Source organism: Melanaphis sacchari, unplaced genomic scaffold, assembly GCF_002803265.2.
Source record: "Melanaphis sacchari strain LSU unplaced genomic scaffold, SCAv2.0 Contig36_pilon_pilon, whole genome shotgun sequence".
NCBI lineage: Eukaryota > Metazoa > Arthropoda > Insecta > Hemiptera > Aphididae > Melanaphis > Melanaphis sacchari.
The window spans coordinates 2,369,881-2,383,738 of record NW_020271232.1 but is presented as its reverse complement, the minus strand read 5'-3'; the positions used below and the strand labels follow the sequence as shown (position 1 = coordinate 2,383,738).

General features: G+C 28.2%; 1 protein-coding gene across 2 annotated transcripts; it reads left to right on the top strand.

Annotated features, from left to right (window-relative positions):
• The first annotated feature begins 4,044 nt into the window (after positions 1-4,044).
• LOC112596911 (cathepsin L1) lies at positions 4,045-10,204 on the top strand. Of its 2 annotated transcripts, none has more exons than XM_025342773.1 (6): positions 4,045-4,348; positions 7,192-7,297; positions 7,369-7,521; positions 7,579-7,782; positions 9,517-9,708; positions 9,771-10,204. In XM_025342773.1, exons 2-6 carry the CDS (start codon positions 7,196-7,198, stop codon positions 10,143-10,145), a joined length of 1,026 nt encoding a protein of 341 aa, XP_025198558.1. In that variant the 5' UTR covers positions 4,045-4,348; positions 7,192-7,195; the 3' UTR covers positions 10,146-10,204. The 2 variants fall into 2 exon arrangements, with proteins under 2 accessions (XP_025198558.1, XP_025198557.1); XM_025342772.1 differs by lacking the exon at positions 4,045-4,348 and adding an exon at positions 5,737-5,970.
• The last annotated feature ends 3,654 nt before the right edge of the window (positions 10,205-13,858 follow it).

Below are 13,858 nucleotides of genomic sequence, written 5' to 3'. Positions count from 1 at the left end.
TGGTATTACTTCGTTCAGTTACGTATTGCTGGTCAAAGTGGGAGATGGTTTAAACAATCAGCTGACGAGGTTAGGTTTAGGCTCTGGTGTAGCCACGTTCCTGCGCGAACCTGTCCCAGTTGATGCATCGTGCATTCATAGCACCTCTTCTGATAAGCAGTCAGTAAAATATTTACTCGACGTTTTAGGGGCAATATTGGGGTCGTTATAAATACAGTCGATTACGGCACCGAGTGTATCATTTTTATCAGTGTTATCACATAATCTAATAGTATCTCATTAAATATTATAATATTATATTTATATATTCAATATAATTTGGTAATTAACTCAATAAAGTATAATAATAATTATTAATTAAGTATAAAATCAATTAAGTATAATAATAATAATGCTATTGGTCGTCAATTTTAAATAAATCAATAAATCAATCAAGTAATTTTTAGTTATAAAATTAAAATCATAATAATAAATACAAATTAGGACAATATTACGTCAAGTTAGTCTTTGTTTATGTTTAGGTTTATAATTCTCATTATTGAGCTGGTATATTTGAAATATTTTCATTAGCATTGGAGCTTGGATGAACACAAGTAATGGCATTTTCATTGTTTTCATTTAAACCTGTAACATTGTTTTGAATTTCATGATCTGTATTATTAGTAATTGAATACAGTTCCAATATCAATGAAAATGCCACTAGTTCCGTTAATCCAAGCTCCAATGCTAATGAAAATATTTCAAATATACCAGCTCAATGTCGAGAATTGCTTAGAAAAATGATTGACTTAACATACATCATAGACGAAAAACAATATCCAGAATGGTCAAAAGAACTAAATACTTTAAATAATGTACATAGTAAAATGAGTGAAATGGTTACAAAGAAAAATGGTTTAACACTGCTACCAACAAAACGTAGTTCAACAGTGTTATTGGATTTACCGAGAAACCATAAAAAACCTAAAACAAAAGACTAACTTGACGTAATATTGTCCTAATTTGTATTTATTATTATGATTTTTAATTTTATACCTAAAAAATTACTTGATTGATTTATTGATTTATTTTAAAAATTGACGACCAATAGCATTATTATTATTATACTTAATTGATTTTTATACTTATTAATTAATAATTATTATTATACTTTATTGAGTTAATTACCAAATTATAATTGAATATATAAATATAATATTATAATATTTAATATGGGTGATACTATTAGATTATGTGATAACACTGATAAAAAAAAATGATAACACCTCGGTGCCGTAATCGACTGTATTTATAACGACCCGCAATATTGTAAGGATTTATTCATAATACGATTATATTATTCTTTTTACGTATTACTTTGTACAGCTAATGGCTTAATTCTGAAAGAAGAAGATAAAATTTAAAATGAACATTGATATTTGATACCTATATTTTTCTTTATTAGGTATTTATAGCTACAATTTATAGATTAAAATAGCTCAACAATTGTTACAAAATATTAAAATAGAAAACATAAATAACAAGTATGTTATATGATAAAGCCAAATCCCAAAATGAATATGATTACAATTTGTATAGTAGTAACGGATTCAAAGAAAGAGACTGATCTGTAAATAAACAAAAATTAAATTAAATAAATTAATTCAAATAAAATACGAAAGAGCTAACTATATGGAGCATAGGCGGATATTTTATTGAATTTTAAATCTTTCTTTGCAAAATAAGCTGTGGGGGCCTTGCTACCACACCCTCTCTCTGTAACAATATCATTTACTACTAAATTGCCAACTAAAAAGGAAACTACTAAACGCATTACTAACAACACAATACCAAACGGCAATCGGTAGACGAGTAGTCGGCACATTAATAATGTTTGTCGAAGTCTGATTATCGGAAATTTCTATTTTAGTCATTGCGATAATGCGCAATCCGTGGTAAACGGAAAAAAAGTTGCCGGAAGAAAATTTCCTAGTAAAAATTCCCGGTAAAAACTCCCTGGGAAAAAAATACCCGTTAATAAATTCAAATAAAAAACATAATTGAAACTAATTATTATAACTAACTAATTATTCAAATAATTAGTAATTATTATTTTCATACAAGTTTTTCTCATTAAGGCCCAATAGTTTATAAAAAATGAAGTTACGATGGTATTCAATTACGTTAAATTACGAAATAAATATTATATAATTAAGTTTTTACTTTATCTAATAGGTACCTATGAGTTAGTGCGAAAAAACCATTAGTTATCTGTACAAACGGTATCTAACGATTATAAAAATAATATAATTTAACGTTTGTCGATCGATAAAATTGAAGATATTTTTATGTTTACTGTTTTTACGTTATTAGTCTGTATTCGATCGTTGTAATACAATATACAAATAATTCGTTGTTAGTTTTTACCTGTAATTTATTTTGTGCTCTGTGATCAGTAATGGAAATATTAAAATCGAATAAAAATAACAAAAAAGTTACTTTAAAAGGTTATATTATTATGTATACTAAACACATAACACAAGGAATGTAAGTAGTTTATTCGGTGGAAATGCGTGAATAATAAATTCATTTAAGTGTCCAGCTATATTAAAATCGACATTAAATAAAAAAAAATCTTCATACATTTTCATCACGATCATAACTTTGACACATTAATAATATAACATGTAAAACGTAATTAATGAATTGAGTGTTAATAAATTTTCCTGAGACTTTTTTTCCGACAGTTCAATAATCCGTTGCTACGGTCGCCAAATGCGACTAATGATAATTGATAAGTATAACTTCTAAAAACTTTAAATTAAATGTCCATGATTTTTTATTGAAAAACAAATTTTTATTATACATGAAACGAAAAAAAATACTAGGCAATAAAAGTAGAAAATTTCAAATTTCTATAAATAACATAAAGAGCACCAATATTTAAAAAATTATGTTAAGTATAAAAAACAGAAGTTTATAGTTATTCATTTAATAACAAGAATATTAAATTAGATTTCATCCAAACTGGTTAAGAATAAAACTTCCCTCTTTCTCTAATTTCTTTTAGTGTTACATGATTATTTTTAAAGTACGTATTAGAAATATTATATGACTTTTGAATTTTAATGTACCAACTTGATCCAAATTGTTACGTGCAGGAACCACCTACCGTCGGTACCACCAATATTAATGATAGAAGCATGTTTACTGTTCAAAATGCGAATTAGTGAAAACACAATATTATATTAGTATATAACAGTTCATCGTTCTATAATCAATACGTTCATCGCTCCGCTCAAATATAAAATCATCTTTTTAAATCCACGTTTGCTAAAATGCCGACATTATAGCAATTATATACAAAAAACCGATGGCACATAATATTGTCGCTAAATAAATAATTTTAATAATTATTATTTGTACTTTGCAGTTTTCTCAAACATGTATGCATGTAAAATATTATGTATTTTAATTGTTCACAAAATGTGCTTATTGTACCTACTATTAGTTGAGTGTAGATTGTAAATATTATCTTTTAATACAACAAAAAAAAAAATAAATAAATAAATAAATAACATGAAATATTTTGCTCCAGTGAACTATACATTAAAATTATCATGTTAACTACTTAATGTTGTCCATAGCCGCCCGGTAGACGATTGACCAATGGGCAATGACCTTAATGATTAATACAATAAAGTAAGACACTATAATATTATTCATTACTCTATAGTCAATGATATTATTTATTACAATTTACTGTGTTGTAGACGTTATTACTTATTATATAATATAGCATAAGAAGGTCTGTGGCGTTATCTGTGTACAGCAGCGTCGGTAGGTCAACAGCTGGCACAGCTGGCGATCCCGAACGTAAACACAAAGGAGTCCGTGCGAACAACAACCATAACAAAAACAACACCAACAAGTAACACCGACGACCGCCGATCACGATCAGCTGAAATCGATGATGGAATGGCGGGTTGCGGAGGTAACGGTCTGAGAAAGGGAATGCCGAATGGTCCGTAATCCGCGTATTCATAATAATAATAATAATAATAATAATTTATTATAAATATTAAATTATGATTCACATCACACTATAGCCGACGCATCACACGTCGGTTTGAATAGCTGAACAATTTTACACTTTTACAGTGAATATCGTTGTAGTAGTCGTTACGTTGTACGTACGATACTTGCGTTTCTTTTGTTTGAACAATTTCCGCGTGACAACGGAAAACGACCGCAAATCCCATTACGATTCATCGAGCGTTTCGTTCACTCGTCGAAACGACCTAGAGAAGGTCTCTCAGTAGTCGGTTCCGTCTTAGAAGTTCTCCGTTCACGTGACGACCAGTGTGAGGTAAGTTTATTAATGTTTATTGTTTACCGAAAACGGCGAACTCGGAATTACACCGACAACCGGTTGTGTCTATATAGTTACTGTCGGTTTTAAACTCCTGAAGTCTGAACTCTTTGTTATCATATAATATCTTATACTATGATACGACGTTGCTTCAGTTATGGTCATCGGCTCGCTATTTCGTATTGCTTTGTTAGCTTTTAGTCCCATGGGCCGTAAATGAGTTACCTACGTCTCACGGCCGTCGTCGTTCTTATTCTCTTCCTCGTCTCGTTACCGTGCGTTTGTTCGCCTCGACCGGCAAATGTTAACGAAATTGGCCCCAAAGTGTGGTTTGGTAGTCGAAATTTAAGCTTTTAGACACACGTACGTGTGTACATACGCGGTAGTCTACCGTTTAGGGTTTTTAAAAAAGTCAAGAGTATCTATTATCTACGTGTTATCCTAAAATATAACTTACAAAACATGTGCGTTATATTAGGAATTATTTCCTATTATCTATAAAATTACGATATTATAGTAGGAATAGTCGGATCACGGAATATAGTCATTATGTTGCTGTTGATTACTGACTAGAAGAGGGCGTTAATAAAACCAATTTTAATAATAATCGATAAAACACAATGATTATTTTGATACTTTGTTGCCTAGGATGAGATCACAAGGTTGGAATCGAAAAGAATATAATACGTGTGACTATGTATCAATATTTGATTATTTTACTGTGAATATTGTATTAAGTAGTAACTGGCAACTACCCACAAATCCGTCAACAATTGTTAAGTAAACTGTAAACTACATTTTTAGTATTTTCTACCGGTCGCGGTTTTTAAAGTACAATAAAAGCTGTTGATACATACTAAATAATAATTGTTTCATGATATTACATACAATTAATGTTAGCGTTAAAAATATACAATTATTATAATATTTTACTCTTTGAAAATGCCATTGTACAGTTATATCCCCGTCGACTACGGACTAGAGCGGGACTGGTGAAAAATCCTTTTTGGTTTCTTGTGTTTCTAGACGTTTCTACACATAATTAATCGGTGTTAAATAAATAAATGTTATTAATAAAGTAATTGCAAATAGCAATTTATTATTCTTATTATTGTGTAACCGTTAGTCACCTAGTCCGTAGTTTTAGCAATAGCTTATTTAGTATATACCATAAATAAATATTAAATATTATATATTCAATGTAAACGTTACATAAACAATTTCATAGTAATGTAAACTTATTGATTTTTCTATAATCAACAATAACGATTATAGAAGTCCGCTGCCGAATTCGATCCCCCCGGTCCACCATCCCCTCCATGCCAACAAACAGTCGGCCTTCGGTCCCTCCCTTCCCATTTGTTCACGTTGTTCGTCGTCATTGTTATAATAATATTGCGCAGTTGGTCTAAACGTTCACATGTCCCTCAGATACGCATCGAGTTGTACTCTTATTTCTTAACTCGCTGTTCATCAATCATCAGTACGCCACTACATCACGTTCACATAAGTTTACTAACGCTTTGTTGAGGTGCACGTCATTGCTAACCTTAGCCTTTGTATTTCACTCGCAGACAAATAATAGATTACAGTTAACGCTATTGTCTACGATAAAACACGTAAGTTGATTTTGAAGTTATTTTCACTCTAAAGATGATATATTTAATAACTGTGTTTTCGTAAAATGTTTTTGACTTCTTTCCAATTTTTTGTTTATCCGTTCATTTCTATGTAACACGATAGACAAATAAAAGTTCCTAGCTTGACCGGCGTTTGAAAAATATGCAATTTTGATCGTCTAGCCAAATAGTAAATACGCATAATGTGCACACTTTTTTGTTTAATTTACTTGTTTGAATTATAATTTATAAGTGTTCTCGACAACTTGATGTTTCTTGTCTAATCAGATTAGATTTTTTTTTTCTAACAAGTCAGTCAAATGATTTGTATTGCGAATTAATTTTTTGGACCGGATTTAGAGTAGATATCTATTGTTTCTGTCATGTTCGTCTGAAGTGTATACGCCCATTTCAAAACTATAAGACTATTTTAGATAAAATCTTAAATCTCTAGGTTTTTTTTAAGGAAAAAAAATGGTTGGTTAGTAATCATTATGTAATTAACAAGGTTATTTGTATATTTTAATTTTATTTAATAAGGCTCGTAATTTAGGTTAAGTAAATAAATTAAAATTTAATATTATTTTTGGTATTTTAAAAGTATAGTTAGTTTTTAAGTAATCAACATTCTAACTTAATTTATTAGGTAAATTATATTTGTGCTCTACACTTAGTACATACAAATTTAACCTTTGTGCTGTTTAATTTTTATGATTTGTTTATTAATGTTTTATGTTGCATTATGTGCATGAATTATAATATAATGTCATACATTGTATAATGTACAATAAACAACAGTATTATCTTGCAACTTGAAAATCAATACCAGCAATATAAATTGTTGAAGTACATAAACATATGCATAAATAATCATTAAATGCATTTGATTTAATTAATATTAATTATTATTACATAACAATAATTTTTTACACAATGGGTATTGAATGTTATCAGTAGGAACAGTTTTGATAACCTTTAAATTCCTGAAATAGTTCTGTTCAATAATTGACAATTTTATTGTGACTATCTAGTATTAATCACAAACTTCTTTGCCTATTTTTTGCTACAATGTATATTAAAATGATTTGTTAAATGGTAAATTTGTTTTTGTCATTAAATAATTATTATGATTTAAATTAGCCTAATTTTATTAAATTAGATATTAATATTACAGAAATTAGTAAAATAGTACTCAGTGAATATTCTTTTTTTTTTTTTTAGTAAGATGAAGGTAGTCATAGTTTTGGGATTGGTGGTCTTTGCCATCAGCTCAGCAAGCGCAATAGATTTAAGTGAGATTATTGAAGAAGAATGGAGCTTATTCAAAGTATATATAATCTTAACATTATTACATTTAAGAAATTGCGATATTTATTTGCTTGATTATTTTATTTCAAGGTTCAATTCAAGAAAGTATATGAAGATGTTAAAGAAGAGGTTTTCCGTAAAAAAGTATATTTAGATAACAAGTTAAAAATCGCCAGACATAATAAATTGTATGAAGCTGGTGAAGAAACATATGCCTTGGAAATGAATCATTTTGGTGATTTGGTAAGTATAGACAAATTTAATATTTAAATGTATATTATTGATTTAAAAACATTTTAGATGCAACACGAATATTCTAAAATGATGAATGGATTTAAACCCAGTTTGGCTGGTGGTGATAAGAATTTCACTAATGATGAAGCTGTGACCTTCTTGAAATCTGAAAATGTTGTTGTTCCAAAAGCAATTGACTGGAGGAAGAAAGGTTATGTGACTCCAGTCAAAAATCAAGGACAATGTGGATCGTGCTGGTCATTCAGTGCTGTAAGTTTTTTTTTAAAAGTTTTTCATCAATCACTATACATCTTCTATTTTTTTTGATTTATGAAGTGTATCTGCACAAAACTCAAAAATAATTTTTAAATATTAATTGTTTAACTCGTTAAAATCCTTTAAAATTTTTATAAATTCTGTTGTCAAGATTTATTTATTTGAGTTAATAAAAACAAAATATATATTCTTATACTTATAAGTGTATGAAGTACATAAATTGTTTGACTTCCAAATTAGAACCTAAATTCAAAACAATATTTTAATTATTTTTTGGTATGGATAAAAATAAAAGTCCAATTATTATGGCTAATAATAATAGATTTGTTTTAAAAAACTTAAATTATTTATTTTATTTGTTAGTCTGAAAGTTATTATTATTATTTAAAAGACATATTTATATAAAAAAAATTTATAAATTATTTAATTATTATTTATTAATTTATAAATTTATTAATTTATTTATTTATTTTAAAAAAACAACATTGTTAATTAAATAGCATTTTTTTTACTATTCTTAAAATTAATTAATTTAGTCATTAATTGTTAACTAAACGGTTTAGTTGTTTTTATTTTAAAATTGTGGTTAAATGAAGTCAGTAAACTTTGTTTTCAATATTTCTATATATCTTGACAATGATTATGTAATTTAAATTATTGTTATATTAAATATCAAGTCAAAGGAAATAAAGCTATAAAAAAATCAAAAGAACTCATTCCAGATTAATTATCATTAAAAGTAATGATACAAAATTATTACACAATATCTCAATGCTATTAATCAAATGGATTTTACTTTAATGAATACAATTTCGTTGTTTTCTTTTGTCTTAAATTGAATTATTTAATAATGTGTAAAATGCTTTGTCTTGTTTATTTATGTTATGACTAAGGTCAAGTTATTTTTATAGAATTCCATGTTTATTCAGTTAGGTATATTAAATTAACTTTTTATTTATTACCTATATATTTTGTACTAAATATTAATAACTGGATAATATTACATTCTTTAAATCATTTCTGTAAGATAATTGTATGGTATTAGTACCTATGCTATAAAATTGTTAATTGTAATATGAAAATGATTTCTTTAAAATATCAATTTGCTAAATTTTCAAAAATATAGGACTAATTGAATATCATTTGCATCATAATACAGTACACAGGAAAATAAATTATTATCTAAAATTACAGAATAAACATTACTTTAGAGTTGTAGAGTTTATATTAGTCTAAGGAACTCGATGCGTTTATTTTATTTTTCTATGATATCTAGTATAGTTCACTTTATTCATCTGTATTTTATCATTTAAATATGTTTGTATGAGTTGTGTAAATATTCTTGGTTAATTTGTTATAATAATATTATTTTTATACATTTTTAATGTTCTATAAGACTTTTTTAATTGTATAATTATTATACTTATTTAAAATAAACTAAAATATTTAGGGGATTCTTTTTCAGTCCCCAGAGGTATATATTTGCATCACAATTTAATTTTAAATAATATAATAGAACATGTATAAACAATTTTTGACTTGGAGACATTTTTTAAATTCATAATAACTTGTTCATATTGTGTGTGATCAATATGAATATTATTTTTTTTCATTATAGTGCAGTACACTTGTATCAATATTTGTTTAATATGCCTTTTTATTTTCTATCTCTTTATGTATAATACTTTTTATAATAATTAATATGTTATTATTTTATTATGATTTTAGACTGGAGCATTGGAAGGACAGCATTTCCGTAAAACTGGTGTATTAGTATCATTGAGTGAGCAAAACCTAATTGACTGCTCTCGTAAATTTGGTAACAATGGTTGTGAAGGCGGTCTTATGGATCTTGCTTTCAAGTACATTAAATCTAACAAGGGATTAGATACTGAAAAATCTTACCCTTATGAAGCCGAGGTAAGTTCTATATGAGTTTCCTTAATAATTTATCAACAATATTTATTTGAAATTACTTTTAGGATGACAAGTGTCGTTATAATCCAGAGAACTCTGGAGCCACTGACAAAGGTTTTGTAGACATACCTGAAGGTGACGAAGATGCTCTTATGCATGCTTTAGCTACTGTAGGACCAGTGTCTATTGCCATTGATGCTTCATCTGAAAAATTCCAATTCTATAAGAAAGGCGTGTTTTACAATCCTCGTTGTAGTTCCACAGAATTAGACCATGGTGTGCTTGTTGTTGGTTACGGTTCTGACCACAAAGGAGGAGATTATTGGATTGTTAAGAATTCATGGGGCAAGACTTGGGGAGATCAAGGTTATATAATGATGGCACGTAACAAGAAAAACAACTGTGGTATTGCATCTAGTGCCAGTTATCCTTTAGTTTAAATGAATGTTTGTAATTTAAAATTGTAAACTATTTTTTTTAAAACATTTCTCAATATTTTTACTATGCCATTTTAATGTTTCATTTAATTATATATAAGAATGTATTGATTTTCAAAAAACTTTTAATAAGACATCTTTAGATTTTAAGTTTTTTTTTTTTTTAAATTGATCTTTATTTTGATTTTTTTCTCAAATATTAGTCAACTTTGTTCTTGCATTACTCTTAAAAAATTATTAAACATTTTTGTATGACGTATAATGCCATGGAATATAAAATGTAAATACATTTTTGTAACTAATACTTGGAAAAACATGCCAGGTTAACAAAAACAAGATAAAATCAAAAAATTAATTATTATTTTATATTCTTGTAAAAAAATTTAAATAAAATAAATTTATGAGTGATGATTCCTAATTACTAGTGTTTTACAAAATTCAATAGATTAATAAAATAGTTTTTAAAGTTAACACAGATAATTTAAATTTAATATATACAGTTTTTAAGTTCATATAATAGATTAACCAAATGACATCATGTCATTAATGGTTAATTTAAAATTGTCAAAGACTAGATAATATTAGTAACAATTAAGGTTAGGTTAAAACAAATTTATTATGAATTGTATGCATGTTAAAATGTTTTATTTTATGTCAATTTATATTATTAAAATATTGATGTAGTTTATGACTTAATAAAATATTTTTCAATCAATTGTGGTAAGATAAATTGATAATTTCTACAAATAGTCATATTTTATGAAAATTTTTCATTAAATGTCGTTAGTTTAAAGAAAAATTTTTGTATGTGTTGATTTCCATTTTACATGTGGTTAGCATATCAAAATTTACATACAGTAGCTTATATTAATTGTGTTTTCCATACTAGAGTGAATTATTGTATTATTAATCTTAAAGGTAAGAACCTTGTTTGTGTTCTCTTGTTATATTTTAATGATATTTGAATTTTGAAGTGAGACTTGTGAGTTAAAAACTAATATTTATAAACCTTCTAACTCGCTTAAATATAAAATATCATTAAAAAACACTAGACTGGAGGACATTAAAAAATATTTTTACCTTAAAATTTGGTGTGGTTTAACATAATATAATTTAAATTAATATTATGGTATTAGTAAAAACTTGCTTGATATTATTTTTATAATGTATAATTTGTTAGGTAATTTGTAACTATTATTGTCTACAATAATTTAATATAATTATCTGAAGATGATGAATAATGAAACAAGTATTATCATTGATTTTTAAACCAGTGGTAATATTATATAACCATATGTTATAAACCTATATTGGCTACACTGATGGATAAAAGGCCAACAAATTTATCACAAATATTAAAGAACTTAAGCCTAAAGCACTATTTCAAGTTTTCAAATCAAAGTTAGTTTATTTTGAAATGTGATTTTTGACTTATAATAAAACTACGTTTGATATAAAACTTATTGTTAAATAATAATTCATTATATAATATTTTAAATAATTCTTGAGTGGAAATTTAATGTACTTAAAAAGGAATATTGTTATTACTATATTAGTGTTATTATGTATAGATAGCGTATAATATGTCATACTACCAGGTAATTAGATTATAATAATTTCATTAATTAAATTTATCAGTTTTGTCAAAAACGTCTGGACAAGTTACTTTTAACTGCTTTAAATGAACAGCAAAGTAAACTTTTCTTTTTAAAATAATTGTTCATGTCGCAATTTTTTGGAAAACATTATTAGTTCATTAAATATTATTTGTGATGACTGATGAAGTAGATTTACAATAATAACAGTTTTCATAATTTTGGACACTTAATGAATTTTAAAGAGTGTCCAGATTTCTTGATCGAATAACTTATAAAACATTTTTTAAAAAATCGAACTTATTATATTTGGTCTATGGGCTATGAGGTATCGATATTGTGATAATTGGCTATCATGGATGGAGCTATGCGGTGTGTCGGATGTCAACATCAGACAAAATGTTTAAATACAAAACATAAAGTATATTTTTATGTTATAAATTTTCTCATTTAAACCATTATCATGAATGTATGGGAGTGCTTGGCTCCAGGGAGCTCACCCTGCCGATTGGCTGAAGGAGGAGAAGGAGGCTACGTGATTAAATAAAGGGGTGAAATACCGCTGGCGTTAAAACCAGACGGACTTGTCAGTCCCCGTTACACACCGGAAGATGTCATGAATGTTATATAACAAAATCGTCTTAAAAATAAAATCGGTTATTTGATGAAAGCAATTAATGAGCAATTTAAAATATAATACAATCGCATATTCGTAGAGTGTACTTCAACATTAAATAGGTACCTATAGGCGCGCACCCAGAATTTTTGTTTGGGGGAGAGCTTAAATATTTCTCTACTTTCCTTACATACAAGTAAACAATTACAATTAATTATTAAATAATTATTTATTTTTTTATTATTACCACATAGTTTATTAAACATTATAATTCATAATTATTATACTATAGTCTATATTTGGCTATTATTTGCTATAATAATGTATAATTTAATATAAAAATATTTTTTTTTGGAGGGGGCTTAAGCCCCAAAGCTCCCTCCTGGGTACCTAATATACAATTATCATCGATCATCGGATTGGGGTTTCTCCGAAAACAAACAAACCGATAAAGACTTAGTAACTGTATAATGTATAAGACGTCAATTTCGGACAAAGATAGTGGTTCACTTAAAAATATCATTCTTTACTTATTGTATATTAAGTGTTTTTACGCTAAAATGACATAAAAAGGAATTTTCGTTGGTTTTCCGTAAACATAATTTTACTAGTGTAAGTAATCGGTGTGGCGTCCTCTTAAAGATAACATTATATAATATGTGCTACTGTGCGTTATTAATTTTTTCTCAGTGGAAAGTTTGGAAATATATTATAATTTATACATATTTTTCAAATATTCATGTTTTATAGTTTTATTTTTTATTTTTCATCAGCTGAAGAGCGCCCTTACACCAACAGTGCTCGGGGCACCCATCCCCCCCACAGGTCCGGCTCTAGTCGATAAAGACTTATAGGTTTTTATCGTGCGTCTCAAAGTTTATACCGTAGACTGGTAGATTGTCGAGTACAAGGATAGAAATTATTTTTCTCGTAAATGTTCCGCAAATTTTACAACTTATATCGGCACTCGGCAGACTGGTGTTTTGAATACCGATCATTCCATGACAACAGAACACGTTTAATCGTAGGTGCCTATTTCTCTGTGTTTTTTTGCAATCGTTTTTATTTTTTTCGAGTTCGTTCTTTTTTTCCTCGGCGTTTTTCCGGAATTCGTCGCGCTCAGGATTTCGCCGTCCGTCGAAAAAAATCGTCGCGATTTCTCGAACAGGATACACGACTTGGCGGTGGTCGCGATTTCGCGAACGCCTCTGCCTGAACTCGCCAGTCGCTCGCAAAACGTTTTGGTCGTCGCAGTCGACAAGTGATCATAATAACACCGTAGCGCCCTATCACGTTATACGGATGTCCGTTCGCTCGGCCACGCGGTTTTTGGCGTTGCTGTGTTGGACGTCTGCCGCAGTTGCTTCCGGCGTCCGTCACATCCACACGCCCGAGTCGTGCACCGAGCAGACGGTTCGCATGCGGCCGGATAACTACATGCGATGTCTGCTGCACTTCGGCCGGTGCGTAGACGGTGCGGGCCCGTACGACTACTGGTACTACGA